Source organism: Crocodylus siamensis, chromosome 8 (genome assembly GCF_052110815.1).
Source record: "Crocodylus siamensis isolate JL-2025a chromosome 8, ASM5211081v1, whole genome shotgun sequence".
NCBI classification, from domain to species: Eukaryota; Metazoa; Chordata; order Crocodylia; family Crocodylidae; genus Crocodylus; species Crocodylus siamensis.
Window position 1 is genome coordinate 39,376,376 of NC_143402.1, and position 19,498 is coordinate 39,395,873.

At 48.6% G+C, this 19,498-nt stretch overlaps 1 protein-coding gene across 1 annotated transcript in view; it reads right to left on the bottom strand.

Moving 5' to 3' along the window:
• PRPS1 (phosphoribosyl pyrophosphate synthetase 1) overlaps positions 1–18,222 on the bottom strand; it is a 28,380-nt gene extending 10,158 nt beyond the window's left edge. The window contains exons 1-6 of the mRNA XM_090059266.1: positions 17,860–18,222; positions 13,901–14,084; positions 13,339–13,437; positions 7,318–7,442; positions 2,302–2,475; positions 521–680 (exon numbers count right to left, since the gene is read on the bottom strand). Of these exons, the coding sequence (XP_089915392.1) occupies positions 521–680; positions 2,302–2,475; positions 7,318–7,442; positions 13,339–13,437; positions 13,901–14,084; positions 17,860–17,981 (864 nt within the window). The 5' untranslated portion in view covers positions 17,982–18,222. The remainder of the gene's footprint in view (positions 1–520; positions 681–2,301; positions 2,476–7,317; positions 7,443–13,338; positions 13,438–13,900; positions 14,085–17,859) is intronic.
• Between the last annotated feature and the right edge of the window lie 1,276 nt (positions 18,223–19,498).

The following is a 19,498-nucleotide window of genomic DNA, read 5'->3' on the forward strand; positions in this document are numbered from 1 at the left end:
TTCCCACCTTCTTTATCTACCCCCCCTTCCCTCCCCCCCCCCCACACACTTACCTGCAGGGGTGGGTGTCAGTGTCTGTGTGCGCCTCTATGTCTGTGGGTCTGTTCTGATGGGCATAAGGGGGTGGGTGGGTGGGTGGAGTGCAGGGCACCAGCAGCGCTGGGGGATGGGGCCTGTGGGGGGCCTTTAATTATTATCACAGATTTGGGGTTTTTAAATCGGAGAATTTGCAATTTTTAAAATCAGAGAAAACCAGGATCCCTGGTCATCACAAACCCAGCAGCTTGTCTAGTCTTTCAGGAGAAATAGGGTAGACTAGACCCAAATTTTAAACTAAAACACAGGAAACTGCTTTCCAAAGCTATTTCAGAGATGGCAAAATAGGGTTGCCCTCCCTGCTTTTGAAATTACCTGTAAGAGAATTGAGGAGGTGCAAAAGGAAGGCACCTATTTCCCACAGGCAAACAAGCAAATGATGCACACTCCATTCCAAAACACAAGGCTAAAAGTGGCCTCTCACCTGGATTTTAGGGCAGTGCTTCATCTTGTCTTCCTGGGGTATTGTGTTTGTGACTACAACTGCCTCAAAGCAGGCATTGTTGATCCGGGAGATGGCTGGCCCAGAAAAGATCCCATGAGTTAGAATGGCATAAACTTTGGTGGCTCCAGCTGATAAAAGCCTAGCAGGCAAAAAAGACATAGAAGGGAAAGGGTCAGAAGTGTACATTGTGGGTTTCTTCTTCTTCCCCCACCTCTTCTGATGGCATAGTGAAAGGTGTGAGGGCTACATCGTTAGCAGCCTGTGTAACTGATTGCTTCTTCCAGCTGAACCTGTCTCAGATCAAGTGAAGTGCCAAGCTGTGACATTAAAGGATGAAAACCTGCTTCAGCCTGTATTAAACTGCCATACACTGCAGTGCATTTTCCTGCAGGTTACTTGGGTATTAGAAGAACTTTGATCTTCAGCCTTGGGCCTCTAAGATTAGAACTAGTTTTGGTATGAAATATTTCTGGGCACAATATTTATACCAACACCAGAGTGACAAACCTGGCTAAAAGTGTGTTCTTAAAAATTAGCTAAGCCTGTATGTAGAGGACACCCAAAAAGCTGGATAATGAGGAGTTATACCCGGTTTAATATGTGTATTATTATAATGACTATCTATTATGGATTCTTTGACACAAGCTTTCAGCCAATTTTACTCCATCAGTTACGACGTGGTTGCAACTAGGGCTCTGCAAAGCTTCGGTCCCCGATTTGATTTGGTGGAGATTTGGCCCAATTTGGTGGCTGAATCTCCAAATCTGAATTGAATCAGAGGACCCTTTAATCTCTCTGAATCAAATCGGAACCCACTGAAACAATTCGCAGAGATTTGGAAAGATTCCGACATAGAGACAGCTTTAAATGTTTTTCTACATACCTCTAAGTAGCAGGGGCTCATGACTGCTGCAATGCTGGGGCGCATGGAGTGTCCTACAGAAGCACAGGGGGCTCTCCAGCATGCTCAACAACAGACATGGAAGTGGACTAGAACCACTTCCGGTCTACTTCTGGGTCCACTGGGGAGAACGCTGGGGTGCACCCCTGCAGCCCCCCAGTGCAGTGACTGGTGCCTCCTGAGTCTGGGGGCGCACCCAGGGTCCCCCTGAAGCTGACTGTGGAGCCATGGGGCATGGGGGGGGGGGGCAGGGCTCCCCAGCGCACTCCCTGAAATGGACCAGAAGTACTTTAGGTTCACTTCTGGGTTCAAGTCCGAGCACGTGGAGGGACCTCTGCGCTCTTGTGGGACACTCCATGGGCACTAGCATCGCAGCCACACTTGCTACCTCAAGGTATGTAGAAAAAACTTTTAAAGCTGTCTATGTCCAAATCAGCATCAAATCTTCAGATTTGGATACAGCCCAATCGAATCAGGGACAGTGATCCAAATCAACTAATCAAATCACTGTTCCTGATTTGGGCTGAATCGGAAGTGAACAGGGCCCTAGTCATCATACATGCTGGAAGAGCTCTTCTATCAGAGCCAGAATATGGAAATAGTTTATTCTAGCTATTTCTGGTACAAAAACAGGTGCAACTTTTTAAAAAAATGTTCTTTTTAACTAAACCTTTCAGGCCTTTATAACCATGAAGTTTCAAAAAGGCCACATTCCTTTTTCTATAAAAAAACTGCAGGTCATCTTTTGTAACATATCTACCTTGACAGGACAAGACTCCAAACCAATCAGGGTGCATTACTAGCTGCCACCTGTATTTAGTTCTTGATTTCAGTCAGACTATGCTTACATCTCACTTACTTGTCTGCTGCATGGCAGATGGTGCCACAGGTGTCTGCCATATCATCTACCAGAATGGCCACTCTGTCCTTCACATCGCCCACCAGCACCATACGATCTACCTCATTGGCCTTCTTTCGCTCCTTATGAATGAGGGCAAAGTCTACGTTCAGCCGATCTGCAATGGAGGTTACTCTGTAGAGAGAGATTTGCAAAGTGTACTATTGCATGGAAGCAGCTTTGGTAAGAAAAGACAACTGTTCCAAGATTGTATGTACTGAATGGACAGCAAACTAACATAGCTATTATTACAGAACTATTTTTGATACATCTAGGAGGGATGTTTTCAATTACCGCCTACATGGAAGGTGCCACTAAAACTGAGTAGGTGGAGATGCTTGCAAAAAAATCAGTGAACCCAAAGCCTCTGATTTGCTCTCTTCTGGTAGCAGCATGTGATCCTCCCGATTAGTACAAACTAAGAATTTGTAGATTTATGGTGGATTTAGGGTTTTACAAAGACTTACTGAAAGACAGATGCATCGCAAGGCCTGCATGTATACTATTGTTCCAGAATATTCCAGTTGCCAGTGAGCAGAATGTAATAGTAGAGAAAATTTTAGGGGGACAAGGCTAGCGTGGGCAAAGCCAGTAAACTCTGCTTTATTTACCACTATGGTTTCATTTGCACTATCAGCATGCCCTCCAACCCCCATTCACACTTGATAATTGGTCACTCTGGATAATTTACTGTTATTTGTGTTCCCCTTGGAATGGCAAGTTAAACAGGTTCACTGCATGTTGCTAATTCACTCAGCTGCACAGATCAACATCAAGACAGGCTTATAAAAGCAGGAACAATGCAAACCATTAGCTGGATATAGTAAAAAGAATATTTAAATGCCATGTCACCGACTCGTTAGTGGAAGTTCAAGCAGCCCCCTCCTCAGTTCCTTTATCTCAAAAAGGGTAGTAAGTTGGCAGTTTAGAGCTGTGATTTGGCTAGTAGAGGGGTAGGCAAAATCCGGCCTGCCAATTGATTCTATCTGGCTCACAGGTAGGCTGGCTACAGCGTTTGCTGGCACCGGGCAGATGCAGGCCCTAGGCAAGCCATGCTTGGGCCCAAGGGGACTCTGGCCTCTGTGGGCACCATGGAGGATGTTGGGCAGAAGCAGCTCCACCTGCCTCCACACAGCAGGCCCTGGGTAAGCCAGGCTTAGGCTTCAGCACCCCTGCTTGGGCTGGGCTGGCAGTGCCCCACCAGCCAGCAGCTCAGAGCTAGCAAGAGCTGCCCAGGCTCTAGGACCATCTGGTATGTGCTCCATACCTGTGCCTGGAAGCAGCGGAGTTTCCCCAGCACCTCCCAGCATGTGAAGCCCTGGTCCCAGCCCTGCCTCCTGCCTAGTCCAGTGCAGCATTGTAAGCTGGCCCAACCACCAGACACCACCCAGCCAGTCAGCACAGCTCCAGTCCTGTCTACCCAGGTGAGGCTACTCCCATCCCTGGTGGGGAGCTGAGGCAGGCTGGAGGGGGCTGCTGGACTTCCTCAGGCTTTACAGGGCAAGTGTGGATGGGAAGGGATGGGGCGTGGGAGGCACGTGCATTTGGGGTACAGGCAGCTCTTGGGTGTGCTGAGGTGCAGGCCAGGGCAGGAGCTCCCTTGTCATTTGCAGGGTGGCTGGGCTCTGCTGGGGTGGGAGCATCCTCCCTTGGCCAAGTGTCCTGCTGGTTGGTTGGGTTCCCCTGAAAAAGAGACTTTAGTCTGAGGTATTATGCAAACTCCACTCAAACACAAATCAGGACAAAAAACATTTTTTAAAATAAAATATTTTATAGTACATGCTTCATTTTTAGCATGTGATGTGTGCTTTCCTCCCCACCCCACATAAAATTTGTTAAAATATGTTCACCATTAATGCTGTATGCACCACCCTCACAGCTCACTAACGCTCGTTAAGTGGCCCTCCAGCTGAAATAAATGCCCACCCCTAGGCTAACACATAGTTACCAGGATACAAGTCTGAAGCTACAGGCCTGGCAAGTCAATATTTTTAGTTATATATCAGGAATTACAATCCAAGTTTTGAGCCCACATGAGAAAAGGCGTCAGCGCCAAAAACAAAGACAAGTGGCATCTAAAATGTTCTGCTGCACACTAAAATCACCACTGACCCTAGCTTATAAGAAGTTAATGGGGAAAGAGAGGCAAAGGAATGAAAGAAAAATTCCAGACAGTCAACTCAGGTTAAAATGTGAACTTGTATTGCCTAAGCCAACAGTATACCAATTTCTAAACAAGTTTCAAGTTTAGTAACAAAGCATTTTTATGATGTGGTAAAGCTAGCCAGCTCACTGAAAAAAATCTAAGGCACTTGTAGCAATTACCATGAAGCAGTTGGGTGAGGTGGTACACACCTGTTCCCCAACCAATGTCTTTGCACTGTTTACCTCATAATAAAACTAAGGCTACTAACTAATAAACTTCAGGCTGCAAGCCACAAGTTTGGGTCAGAGGCAACAGTGAGGTAGTGCTTGGAGCCAATAACTGCTGCTGCCTTTCCCTATGGACCATAGGATAATGCCTAGTCACTGCTGCTGAAGCTCCAAATTCATGGACTGGATTTGGCCCTTGGGCTATAGGTTGCTGACCCCTGTTCTGGAGGAACAACAGGTGCCAGGGTCAACCCTGAACATAATTAGATGCATCATGTGTGCATGTTGTGGTGCCTGAAATCAACCTTCTGGTCATTTGCCACAGTCTGATGTAAGGCGAACGGACATGCATTGCCATGTGCCCTTGGATACTGCAAGCTTCATAAATTAAACTATTTTTTGTGTTTATAGATCCCATCTGCTTCAGGCTGGAGACTGCAACTACTTCTACATCTGCCAAAAGCCAACCTGACCGACTGCTTGATTGCAGCATAGCAACCAGCAAGGCTTTCTTGGATAATTCAGGATTTGGTTCTGTGGATGTTACAGCACTCGGTCCCAATCTGGCTGCTAAAGGTATTATGCTCAGTTTAAGAGGAGTTTATATTTCAGTCTATCTTAACCAGATTTTAAACTAACACATGAGAATAAGCTACAGTTATTTTGTTGAATTTACTGACACCTAGGCTAACCTAGTGCTTTTTTAAACAAGGAACATGGGACAGAAAAGGCCACCTGGGCCACCCCATTCAGTCCACAGCACTTGCAGGCGATCATTTATCCAAGGAATCCTCAAAATGGCCCCCTTGAGCCCTTATATGCATCTACATAGTACAACACCACAAGCACTCTATCACATTTCAGAGGGAAAAGCAAAGGGAGAAGGGTGCTGCCTGCAGTCTGTCACTGCAGCAAACTACTTCCAGGTCATTAAAATACACTCAAAAGTCCTAGGGAAAGGGTCTTGCCCTAATGCTACAAAGGATAGCAAAACTCCCACAGTCCATGCTAATCTGACATAAGAAAAATATCTCTTCCATACTCCAGGTTTGACAATTGGTGTGACCCTGAGTAGAAGAACAAGACTCACCAAGCAGGGACCTCTGAGTTTTTCCAAGTAGCAGCAGAAGCATTAGCACACCTCACACTCAATACCCTCTTCTTGATGCCACAGACTGGGATTGGGATGTTAGACAATGCTTCAGGGGAACCCTCCTCCCCTCTACCTAGTAGCATCCATAAGAGACGACATAAATCCTTCCCGTTCTACACAGGCAACCAGAAAAAGCCCTGAGGCATGGTCTTACCAGAGACTTGGCTCACTACAAAACAGTTCTCTTTATACCCGAACGCAGACTGAAAATTCGTAATTCCACATACTAAATCAGAACTCCCTATCCTGATTTTAATCTGAAAAGCAATTCAGGTTTTCTGCTCCCCTCTATTAGGTTGGAAGGCGATTCCAGAACTTTACTCCAAGTCAGAAATCTTCAAATTTCCAATCTAAATTTATCCATAACTAGTTTGTAGCAGTTTGATCTTGTGCTGAGGGAAATTAATTGAGTCTGTTTCATGACTGGGAGCCAGTTACCTTGAAATTACCACTCAGTGTAGCCTTAGGTCACACACTGTACCCAAGCCTGGCACCAAGGTCAGCCAATCTGTAAAACAACAATATTTCCTTTTCTACTTCAAAAGATGTTTAAGCTTTGTCCATATAGTACTTTGAAAGTGATCACAAGAAGAAAACCTGCCCACAAGACTTCTGAAATACATGCAGTTATTTTGGAAGTCTTATGCAGAGATTACAGTTTAGCCAATCTGGCATTCTAAGCAGCAAAGTACAAAAAACGATAAAATAGCTTATATATAAAACTGGCTTATTTTGTAAACTCTGGCCAAGATAAACCTTAATGGCCACACAAAATGGATGTTTAGAACATCTGGTTGCACAGCTGCAGTGTACTCTAAGGTTTATAACAGTAGGTTTAATTACTCTAATAAGGAGTTTGTGTACTAGGCTTGGCAGGAAACACTAAGGCTTAAATATGGTTCTGAGAATGTCTCCCAAATTAAACGACATATTTCCTTGGACTATAATCTGTGGCCGCTGTGTGAAAGTTTACAGGTGCTCTTGTTTTCTAAGAATTTCCTCAATGAAAATTTAGGAGCAATTCTAAGAACCCTCCACCTACTAACGCATTACCTACGCAAAGGTAGGAAAGTATTTCAAATATCAGCTTCTGTATCAGAGAAACATCATAAATGGTTCTTACTTTTTCCTCCCTTGCTAATATGCAACCACAGACAATTCCGCTTTCATACAGCATGTGTAGCCTTGGCTAAAGAAGCAAGCAAGCATGAATTACCAGTGTTTACCGAACAGTAATTCTAAGAACCCACCTCAAATCTCCATGCAAAGCCAGGGACATATTCTAAACCTGGATTTGAGGATGTCTCTCCAGGAAGATATGTTAAGGTGCTCCTCAGCTTACATAGATAAAGAGAGCTTCCAGAACTTAGGCAATGCAAAGATCTAAAAGGGTCGCAGTTCAGTTGTTTACAAGGATCTGTCCAAACTGTCTCAGGGTGGTTTGAACTCACCTCTTGGCTCCGCCTGCATCTGGTGAAACAATGGTGCAGTTCTTCCACTCAGTAATGTTCTCCTTGATCCACTTCAGTACAGCAGGTTCAGCATATAAGTTATCCACAGGGATATCAAAAAAACCCTGCAAGAAGGAAAAAACCCAGGAGATCTATATAACTGACCGTCAAGTTCCAAAGACAGATCTGGCGGAAAACAGAAGTCCTCTATATAAACAGGCACACAGCCCACAGGCTTCCCACAGCACTTTTTCAGCTCTCCTTTCCATTTACGTTATGAAAAGAGCAGCAGCCTTTGGACACACAGAATACTAATGCAAAATGTCGTCACCTTTCCGTTTCTACTAAGCTAATGTTTCCTCTGAACATTAGGTCATAGCACTCCTTTCCTCTTAAAGCCTGTCACAAATATCTGCACAAGACCAGTCTTGATACAATAGGAACGTTAGCTGCATTGATTTCTGTAGCAGCTAGTTAATGGTTTAAAAGTTAACTGTGTGGTTCTTAAAAAAATCACTGTCTACCTCCTATGTTGCACCTGAAAGCAAACGAGAAAAGTGAAGAGACCTGAGTGCTTCCTTCAAATCTAGAACAGCTGCCTGCCGCAACAAAGAATGCTTCAAATGCCAAAAGTTTTTCCTCCCTACACCCACACACAGTGCTACACGTGCATGTGCACACGCATAGACAAACACAGCTTGCCTCCCTACAAAAACACGTGCTATTTGCTTCCCTAAAAACACAGTGCGCTTGCTGCCATACACAAAAACACATGCTGCTAGCCTGCCTAAAAGCAGTGCTATAGGCTCCCTAAACACGTGTCCCCCCTCTCGCGCGTGCCCCCCTGCATGCCGGGCCTGCGTCCCCATACCCCACCCTGCCGGGCCTGTGTCCCCACCACACCATGCCTGTGCCGCCGCCCCCCCACACCTCCCTGCCCCCCCATGGTATCTGCCTCCACCCCACACAATGCTTGTTTCTCTACACAAAAACGCACTCTACTTGCCTAATTTCATATGCTGTGCTTGTCTCCTTACACACGCATGCAAACACACATCCCATGCTTGCTTCCCAGCACACAAAAAACACACCATATGCTTGCATCCCCACAGTTCTTGCCTCCCTACACATGTAAATACAGTGCCTGCCCGCATACACATGCACTGCTTGCCTGCCGACACAGACACACAAAGTGCTCACCTCCCTAGAAACACGTACACAAAATGCTTGCCTGCCTACCCACACACACACTGTACTAGCCTCCAAGTGCGTGGACACATGCACATACACACACACACTCACGGTGCCCACCTGCCAGCATGTCCGCACATGCACCCCGGGCTTACCCGTGGACAGGCCCGCACGTGCACCCCGGGCTTACCCATGGATGGGCCCGCGCACAGACACACACACACAACTAAGTTCGTCGGGGGACGGGGATCCACAAGTGCAAGAGATAACTCAACCAGGTGTAGGACCTGCCCAGGTAAGAGTTCAGGTATATACCAAGGGACCAGCTGTCTCTCAGGAAGGGGGGGTGCACAGGGCTCCCACAGGGAGATTAAAGTGTTTCTTCACTAATGTAAGAAGCATGGGGAACAAGCAGGAGGAGCTTGCTCTCCTGCTTGCAAGTAGTAAAATTGACTTGGCTAGCCTAGTGGAGACATGGTGGGATGAAACTTTTGACCTGGCAGTAGACATAGAGGTTGTTTAGAAGAGATAGGAAGGGGAAAAAAGGTGGGGGGGTAGCGCTTTATGTTAGGGAACAGTATACCAGTTCTACCTTCCAAAAGGGACCAGAGGAAGGCTTAACTGAGACCCTGTGGGTCAAGCTCCAAGGAGGGGAGGGGGAGAGGGATCTGGTGGTAGGGTTTACTACAGGCCACCACATCAGAAGGAAGAGCTGCATCTGGAATTCTCCAGGCAGCTGGGGGAGGCCGTGCGTGCAAAGGATGTTGTGGTCATGGGTGATATGAATTACCCTGACATCAACTGGGAGGAGCAGTTGGCCAGGTCTAGCCACTCACGAAGGTACCTGATGTGTGTACAGGACCTACATCTCACGCAGGAGGTACTCGTCTCCACTAGGGAAAACGCCATACTGGATCTGGTGTTAACCTCTGGGGATGACCTGGTGGGGGATGTGCTAGTACAAGGGAGGCTAGGGGACAGTGATCATGAAATGATCCAGTTTGCTATTCAGAGAAAGGTGGGGAGGGTAACTAGCACAGCGCAAATGCTTGACTTTAGGAAAGCCAACTTGATGTGTTCAGGTCAGTAGTCAGGGAGGCACTCGGAGCCCAGGGGGTAGCTAGTATGGGGGTCCAGGAAAGGGGGTCCTTCCTCAAGTAGGCTATCCTTGGGGAGCAGCAGGACACAATTCCTCTGCGCAGGAAGGCGGGAAAAGGGTCCAAGAAACCTTCATGGCCGAGCGCAGATATCCAGGCTGGCCTGAGGGCAAAGAAAAAAAAAACAAAAAACAAACAAACAAAAAAAAAAACCGTACTGGCGGTGGAAGCAGGGGCAGGGACCAAGGAGGAGTACACCTCCCTGACCTGAGCTTGTAGGGATTTGGTAAGGAAGGATAAAGCAGCACTAGAGCTTAGATTAGCTTCTGAGATTAAGGATAACAAAAAGTCCTTTTCCAAGTATATAGGTAGCAAGAAGAAGTCTCGGGGTAACATTGGACCCCTACGAGGCAGGGCAGGGCAGGGCAGTTGGTGATGGACGCGTGAGAGAAGGCAGAACTCTTCTTTGCCTCCGTGTTCCGGTCTGCTGACGATGGGGTCCTCTCAGGTGATAGCATAGAGAGGCCCAGGAAGGATGCGAGTCCCCCAACTGTTAGTTCAGACCTAGTTAAGGATTACCTGGAGGGCTTAGATGTGTCCAAGTCGGCGGGCCCAGATGACCTTCATCCGTGGGTGCTGAGGGAATTGGCTGGTGTCACTGCAGAGACATTGGCACGGCTGTTTGAGGACTCCTGGTGCTTGGGCCAAGTCCCTGAGGACTGGAAAAGGACCAATATGGTCCCTACTTTCAAGAAGGGGAGCAAGGAAGAGCCTGGCAACTACAGGCCAGTCAGCCTCACTTCTATCCTGAGGAAGGTCTTTGAAAAAATTATCAAGGGCCACATTTGTGAGAGCCCTGCAGGGGAAGTGATGCTGAGGGGTAACCAGCATGGGTTCGTGTAAGGCCAATCCTGCCTGACTAACCTGGTCTCTTTCTATGACCAGGTAACAAAGAGCTTAGATGGGAAGGAGGAACTCAATGTCATCTTCTTGGACTTCCAGAAGGCCTTTGACACTGTGTCCCACCCAATTCTGGTGGGCAAGCTGAGGGACTGCGGTATTGACGAATGCACAGTCACATGGGTGGCAAACTGGCTCCACGGGCGCACCCAGAGGGTAGTGGTGGATGGGTCGATGTCGACCTGGGAGGGTGTGGGCAGCAGAGCCCCACCAGGGCTTGGTCCTTGGGCCGGTGCTGTTCAACATCTTCATTAGCCACCTGTTCAAGTTCGCTGATGACACCAAACTGTGGGGTAAAGTGAATACACCAGCAGGCAGGGACCGCATCCAGGCAGACCTGGATACGTTAGAGAAGTTGGCGGATCTGAACAGGATGCAGTTCAACAAGGACAAGTGCAGAGTGCTGCACCTGAGGAGAGAGAACCAGCACTATGGTTATAAGCCAGGGGCTGACCCTCTCAGGGACCTTGAAGTCAGGATTGACTCCAGGAGGTCTTGCTCCCCCTCTATGCGGCGCTGGTCAGGCTGCAGCTGGAGTACTGTGTCCAGTTCTGGGCGCTGCACTTCAAGAAGGACGTGGAGAACGTGGAGAGGGTCCAGAGGAGGGCCACTCGTATGGTTGAGGGCCTCCGTGGCCAACCCTATGAGGAGAGTCTGAGGGACCTGAATCTCTTCAGATTCCACAAGAGGAGACTGAGGGGGGATCTTGTGGCTATCTACAACTTTATCAGGAGCCACCAGCAGGGACTCGGGGAAAGTCTGTTCACCAGGGCCCCCCTTGGAGTCACCAGGAACAATGGCCACAAGCTGAGGGAGGACAGGTTTAGGTTAGATATTAGAAAGAACTACCTCACAGTAAGGGTGGCCAGAGCCTGGGACAGGCTTCCCAGAGAGGTGGTGCTCTCACCTTCCCTGGAGATCTTCAAGAGGAGACTGGATAGGCACCTGGCTGGGGTCTTATGACCCCTCCCACGCCCAGTGCTGCTTCCTGACCCTGGCAGGGGGTTGGACTAGATGATTTATCTAGGTCCCTTCCGACTCATTGATTCTATGACACACCATCCTTACCCGTGCACGCGAGCACACACACACACACACTGCTTGCCTCCCCAGAGACAGGTGCGCACAGACATGCATATGCTGTGTGCGCCTCCCTAAAAAATGTGCTTAGCTCATTGCTGCCTTTCTCCTCCTCCTCCATTGAGGGGACATGTGCCGTCACTCTCACACATGCTCCCCGAACTGGCCCCAGGGTACCTGTGTGGCCCTGCTTCTCCTGTGGTTCTAGAGTAGCCGGGTGCAGTGAAAGCTGCCACAGGCAGATAGTTTCAGGTGGGGGGGCAGAGGTTGGAGGGGGTTGGGGATGGGCCTGGGCTGGCTTTTCTCCTGACTCCTGCATGCTTCCCGTGTCCTACTACCTCTTGTTTCAGTCAAATTTGACAGGGTGCCTAGGGCAGATCGATATTAATTCTGTAGGTGCCCTGCAGGCTGGACAGAATGGCCTGGCTGGCCGCATTTGGCCTGCAGGCTGTATTTTGCCCGCCCCTGCTCTACAGCGTCACACACTTGTGTGCAATGAGCTCCCCCTGCAGATGCAAGCTTCTGGCCAAAAAAGGTTGCCTACCCCTGATAGCTGAACCTGGCCAATCAAAAGCAGCAACAGTTTTATGCTACATAACGTAGCCTAAACCAAGATGTCAAAGATATGGTCTGTGGGCTGATTCAGCTTGTGCAGCCTCATTATCTGGCCCCTGATTGTGAAGTAGACCTGCATGCTGGACTGACTTCAAGATGCACACAGTGCCTGACCTGGCCACTCTAGGAGGAGTGGTGCATCAGTACCCCTCCCCAAACCCAGCTGCCCCAGGGGAGTGGTGCAGCACAGTCCTATATCTGCCCAAGTGCCACATGTCAGATTTGGCATACAAGTAGGGCTGATGTCCGTGGGCCTCATGACTCAGCTATGCACCACTGATCTGGCCCACAGACCAGCTCCATGCCACTCATCCAGCCCATGAGGCCAGATGAGTTTGACACCCTGACCTAAACTACTGGAGGCCATAGCTAGGGACAGCTCTCTAAGGAAGTCTTTTACAGTCCTGTATTCTTGAGGGTGAGCTCATGCCTTGTTGCTGCAATACGTTCCTTAGTTTATTCATATGCCCATAAATCAAGCAAAGCTCAATGCAGAGCTGGACCAAATTGTTCCTGAGGGCTGTGTATGGATAGCTAGACTGGAAATTTAAGGTGTGAGAAATGCAGCCCTAATTTATCCAGAGGAAAGCTGCCACTCTGGAGCTGTATCACAGCAGGGGCCGCTTCATGTGTTCACAGATGCTTAGAACTGGAACAGCTTGACTCGCCATTGGCTCATCCATGTGCCCAGAACACAGATTAGTTCCGACAGATATGGAAACCCCCCCCAAAACAGCACTTTACCAGAAGAGGAATTGTGTCAGTTTGACCTGGCTCCCAGAATCTGTATAACTCATGAGCTTCAGTGGGGTTTTTTGGCACCTTTATCTACAGCTGATTCAATCAACCTTGCTTGAAGTGCGCAAACTATACAAACACTGGGTGAGCCAGGTCAAACTGATGCAACTCTTCTTCTGGGCCTGTGCTGTATTCTGCATTGGGGTGCACCAAGCTGAAAGTAAAGCACTGTTTTGCTTTCCCCTCCCCCACCACATCTGTCAGCACCCTAAATAATACCCATAGGAAAGAGAAATGATCTGTATGCCCAAGAAGTATCAAACTCTGTTTTAGTTCATACCTGAATTTGAGAAGCATGTAAATCCATGGTGATTATATGATCTGCACCTGCCACAGACAGCATGTTTGCAACCAGTTTCGCAGAGATTGGGGCTCGACTCTAGTACCAAGAAAAAGCTGTGTTAACTTGGAAAACAGCAAGCACATTTGATTAAAAACCTCTACATATTTCAGCCTCCCCATCATGGTATGAATCACTGCTTCCTAGAAAGAACCCAGAAACCTACAGTTATTTTCCCTAGGATAGAATGCTAGCTACTAAAAAAAAAAAAGCCAAGTCTTAGGAGTACTCGATTCATCATCCAACAATGAATACAGCTTTGGTCTTAATGAAAAAGGACTAGATATTTATATGAATCAAGACAGCATCTGCAATTCTACTAATTACTGAAAGGGAAAAAAAAGAATTGCCAAATCCCAGGCTTAAAAATAACTTCTCCCTCCAAATTATGGAACTGCACAAGCAGGTCATCTAGTGAACTGGGCAGAACTGTATACCTAGCTGGGGATCAGATATGTTCCTTTATGGAATTCCTCTTTGGTCAGATATTTGTTTGCCCTACCTTGTCCTTTTTGTCCTGACGCGCATAGGGGAAACATGGTATGACTGCTGTCACACGACTAGCCGATGCGATCTTGCAGGCATTTATCATGATGAGAAGTTCCATTAGGTTGTCATTGATTTCCCCACAACCACTCTGCACAATGTAGACATCTTCCCCACGTACACTTTCACCTATTTCCACACTAGGTATAAGATGGAACAACAAAATTAATGTGCGCTTTGATTAAAAACATAAGATACAGCAAAGAACAAGGGGCCATAATCCCAACAGGGGGCTCTAGTGACTGCCACAGTAAAATCAATGGAGACAAGTGAACTGTTTCAGCAATCTCAACAGAAACACAACCAAAAGAAATGCTCTACTGCTCGTTTGCTTGGTCACTGAATTGTACACTACTTGTGGATCAAGTAAAGCAATTCAGTGGGGTAAAGCAAAATGTATTCTGCCCATAGTTTAAATCTCAATGTAATGTGTATAGATTTGCCCTCCTCAGGGACTACTTCTGATTGCAAGGAGAGAATGGAAAGTCATAGCAAAGTGAGGCATGGTAAGTCAAATAGAAGGAGGGCAGATTTGTATCATATCCCATTACCTGGGTTAGCTTTGGTGACTCCTTTATTACTGTGGGTTTACTGCTTGTTTGCTGTCTCTCCCAGCACTGCCCCCATGCTCCCTCTTCCCACTCATGTCTTTTGTATTATAATTTCTCTCTCCTTATACTCTGCTTGCTGCATGTCCTTTCACAGCACTTGATGCGAACTTCAGCTCACAAAAGCTCGTGCTGTGTGCATCTGTACTTACCTTGACTTTGGTTAGTCTTTAAGGTACAAGGCTATCTTGCCTTCTTCCAGGAATGAACAACAGCTTTAGAGACATTAATGGGGAGACCTGCACCAGCAGCAGTGTGGGAAATAAAGCAGTAGCCCCTAATAAAACCTGAAGTGTAGGACCAGGCCTTTGTAGCAACAGATTAACAAATGGAAACTCTGACAGGGCTCAGTTTAGAGGACAAGCCAGCCTTGTCATCACCAAAGTTCCAAACGTGTAGCAGGGACAGAGGAGGAAATGGGCTGACTTCTCTCATAGTCTTGAAATACCAATATTCTAGAGGCATCTTTGCTTTGTTTGGCTGCCCTAGCATAGGTTACCACTAATGGGTAAAATGCAGCAAGGTCATGCAACTTGTGCTGATATCAGTTTCATTTTAGAGTCTGGGGCAGATTATTTTAACAGAATGATTTTTTCTGTCTGTCTATCTCCCTCACCCATGCCCAAACCGTCTGCTTTTAATGCTGATCTTGCACCAAGGGTTTGGTAGATAGAGCTATACTAACAACAGCTGTTATAAAGAGCGTTTATAGCAGCAAATAAGTGATTTTGCCAATAGAAGTTATCCAGATTCCCCCAAAAGAATCAGTTAAACCAGTAAAGAACTCTGTGTCACTATAGTTGTGTACACCAGCACTTTTAGCAATACAGAAATGACAACAACAATCGCACTCAAGACTGCTGCACAGGCCAGAGTTTCTAGAGTGGAATTAGCTTAAGACACTTTTATTGCTGTAAACTTTAAAATCAGGATAAGTCATGGTTTGTTTGGGGTTTTTTGGTAAAGCCCAAGAAAGTATTGACTAAGTAACTAATCTTGCCTTTCCAAGTAAACCTTTGCATTACTGCCAAGGAAGAAACAGTATCAGTGTTAGCTCTTGCATGCTCAGCATTATTTGCTAACATTGAGAGTCTGACCAGCCAGCTGGATGGATAAGAGTGCATGATAAATGGTTGTGAGGTCACTGTAATGACACCAGCTGTAGTTTAGTAAACAGACTCCTCTGCAAGTCTTATCCAAACCATTTTGCCCTACTCGTTGGGTTTTCAATTACAGCATATATTTATGCAATGGAAGCATATGCAATGTTTTTCCTGATGCAGTATTACTCTGGTCCCATGGACAGGGGAAGGATTCTATCCATAGGAGGAAGCAGTAGCTGAACACAGTAATTAAGTGTCCTGTGAACAGGCTATGCAGAGAAAAGCAACACAATGATTTCCTACTGCTCCAAACCAAGCTTTTTATCATGGCAAGTTAACCTCCCGGTTTCCCAAACTCAGGCTTGACCTCTTCCAGCTAGAGGAGATGATAAAGAATATAGATAAAAAATTACTAGGAACTGCATGTCTCATGGTACAGATGGGCACCAAAGAGATGCAAACTTCCTCAAACTGTTTTCATGTGCTGCCAAATGATCAAAAACTTTAAGTGTCAGCACGAATTTGTTTTAAAAGCTTGGAGATAATGTAGCCACTCTCTAGAATAAAGTTTCAAATTTTCATTGTCAGTAGCCCAGGCTTTAAAAATAAAGAACTTTAAGGCATTTAGCAACTGAAAATGAACTGCTAACATTCGGTTCACAGGGAGAACCCTTAGCTGGTATACTGGCAAGCAGGCAAACAGACTGCTTGCCTTGGATTTTTTATGTCAAGTGGGTAAAAAAAAAATACACTTGATGAATTCCCATTATCCTATCTGTAATCCAAGACATTATGGACCAAACTGGTTCAGGAATCTTGGCAGTAGGATACTGGATGATATCCTCTTTGTTATATTCAGGTATCTCCAAATTGCAGCCTTTGGGCTCCCAGGTACTGCTCCCCCTATTGTTCCAGCTGCAGCAGAGGATCCAGGCTTCCCCTCCCTGCCCAAAGGCACAACATGGTGGAGCATGACACAGTCTGCAGGCCAAGGTTGCCTGAGTGGCATGAGCAGTGGAGCTCATGGCTGGAGAGCTATGGGTGAGTCAGGACACATGCTGCAGCAGGGAAAGGTACCTGGGCACACAGTGAATCAGCAGAGTAGCATGTGGTGCAACACTGTGGCACAGTGCAGTGGGGGGTGGGGAAGAGGCAGGTAAAATTTGGATTCAAAACTCTTGCTGGGAGAAGGGAGACCCAGGCTGGTAAAGAGTACCTCCAAATTGATGGTCTGGGTCCTCACAGAGCGAGCCCCAGACAGGTAAAAAACAACTGTATTTTCCTAAGAAGCAAAGGGGGATGAGGGGATGGGGACAGACCCAACAACTTTCCCTGAATCTGTGGCTACAGGATGGTTACCCAAGATGCCATTAAAACCATGGAGGAAGCTCACCTCATTTTTTCCCTGCAATACTTATTTTATGACCAAGTAGCAAACCTCCAACAGGGCTGTTCACACTGTTTCGAAACTTGTTACAGTGACAGCTAGAAGGCAGAGGGCTTTATTGAAGTGTTAAAACCACTGAACAAATGCCTGGCTTTCAGATTAACCCTGGGACTAGCAAAATATCCTGACACATGCTCCTGTGAATATATCAGAGCAGGCCTGTCTTTTGCAGTTGAAGCAAGGAGAGAGGCTCATGGCTGCAGACCCATGGCCTTCACCCCAGTCCAATCTAGCTATACATGATGTGCCACAACCCTCATGCTTCACTTTCTTCAAAAGCCTCTTCTCTGGGGATTTAGTTACAAGCTTCCAAGCAGCAAGATCCTTTGAAGCAGCAGCTGCCAGCGTTTCACCACCTGCTGCCCTACAGCCAGGGGAGGGAGAACCTGGCCCCCTTCTTCCTCTGTCCTGAAGCCACCGGGATTTGGACGGTGGCAGAAGAGGCTGGCAACCAACGGGGGCATTGCTAGTCACCACAACTGCATCGTCCAGGGCTGCTCCAGCAGCCACGGCTTGGGCTGTTAACACTCCCCACCCTGTCCCAAACACTGCGACGGGCCAGGAACCAGGCCGCGGCCCCCCCGTGCCCGGCGCCATCCCCGCCACCGGTATGCCGGCACTGGCCACAGGCACAACCCAGACCAGGCCCCGGGCCCGCGGCCCCCACCCCGCGCACATGGCTCTGCCGCCCCATGTGGCGAGCAGCCCCCGCGCGGGGCAGGCCGGGAGCTGCAGTCCGCGCCGCGCCGCCGCTCACCACGTCTCCTGGTTGCTGAACTTCTTAGTGACCACCTTGCCCAGCTCCAGGCCCAGGCGGTCGGCGATCTTCTGGGACAGGTCCTGGTGCGAGCTGCCGCTGAAGATCTTGATGTTGGGCATGGCGCCGGCTTCACCCTCCCGCTGCCGCACGCGGGGGCGGGGGCCGGCTCCGGCTCCAGACTCCAGCCGACGCCTGCTCGCCGCTCGGGGTGACTGCAACCGTACACAGCGCCAGCGCGTACCTACGCGGCCATTTTGGCCCTTCCCGCCAGCGGCGCCGCCCCCCCCCGCTTTATTACTTCCCGGGTCTGCTTCCGTGCCCCCCCGCCCTCTCTTCGTCGGCCGTGCGGCTTCAAGAGGCGGGCTCAGGCCGAAGGGGCCGCTATTGGATTGGGCGGGGATCCAAGTAGGCGGGCCTTGAGCGTGTTCCTCAAACTCGCGCCCAGCTGCCGCCGTGGGCGGGGTGGGGTCCGAGTTCGCGGATTGGCTGTGGGGAGGAGGTACTTGCGCTGTCTCCCCGCTTCCATCCGGAGGCACGTGGGGGCTGCGCGGGAAGGAGCGGGCGGCGATTGGCTGTCCGCTGCGAGCGAGCCCTGTTATTGGGTAGCTGCAAGCCTCGCTCCGACGTGTGGGGACAGGGCCGAACGCAGGCGGGGCGGCGCGGAGCTAGCAGCTCCAGGCCAAAGGAAATGCTGGTTCGCTCGGCTCCTCAGCAGCGGGGAGGGAAGCGGAAGCACCTTAGGAAGCCGCCGCCGCCCCGCCCCGAGGATGCTATAACCATCATGTTTGTATAATAATTTCAACCCTTACATGATATAGGATCAATAATAGTAGAAGCGTTCAAAAAACAGGATTTTTTTTTGAGGCAGGTAATTGATGCGGCATATGCAAAACCCAAGCCACTCTCAAAGAATCTTAACCTGCTTTTGGGTTTGCTGTCAGCACTTTTCTTATTCTTGCCCTGAAATAAATGCTTCCACTTTGAGACCCAGTTCTCACTCACTCACTGGGAGTCGCAGTGAGCAGTATAGAGTAAATAAAAAGACTTATTTGCCTACTTAGTTGCATGTGTTTTCAGTTTATGCTAGTTTTTCAGCAAATACGATAACTTTGAGCTTCCAGTACAATGCTGTAATTTCATATTTAAGACCTGGCAACGCTGGCTCAGGCACTTGCTGCTCAGTCCCTCGGGGTCAGTGCCACTGTGCTCAGTGCGGGATGCACATCCCTCTGCAGCCGCACTGTAGCCTGCGTTGCCCACCCAGGGCCTGAGAAGGGGCGGGGGGGCCTGCACTACTGGCAACGTGTAGGGGGTGCACCCTGAGCGTGGTGGTGCACCCCCTATGAAAAGGCACTGCCAATACTGCCAGCGGCACCCGTGGGTGGTCGCCGCTCATCATTCCTTCCTCCCCCTCACCGCTGACACTGCCAGTGACGTCTGCGAGTGGTTGCCAACTGCTGGGGTGCTTGCCACCCCCACGCCCTGCCACTGACAGTGCCGTAGCTGCCTGCAGAAGCTCCCTGCTTGCCACGATGCTCCTGCCACCAACAGTGCTGCCACTGCCTGCGGGAGCTTGCTGTGCCCCACCAGCCTCCCGGGGGGGTGGCGGCATTCGTGAGCTGCACCTTACATGCAC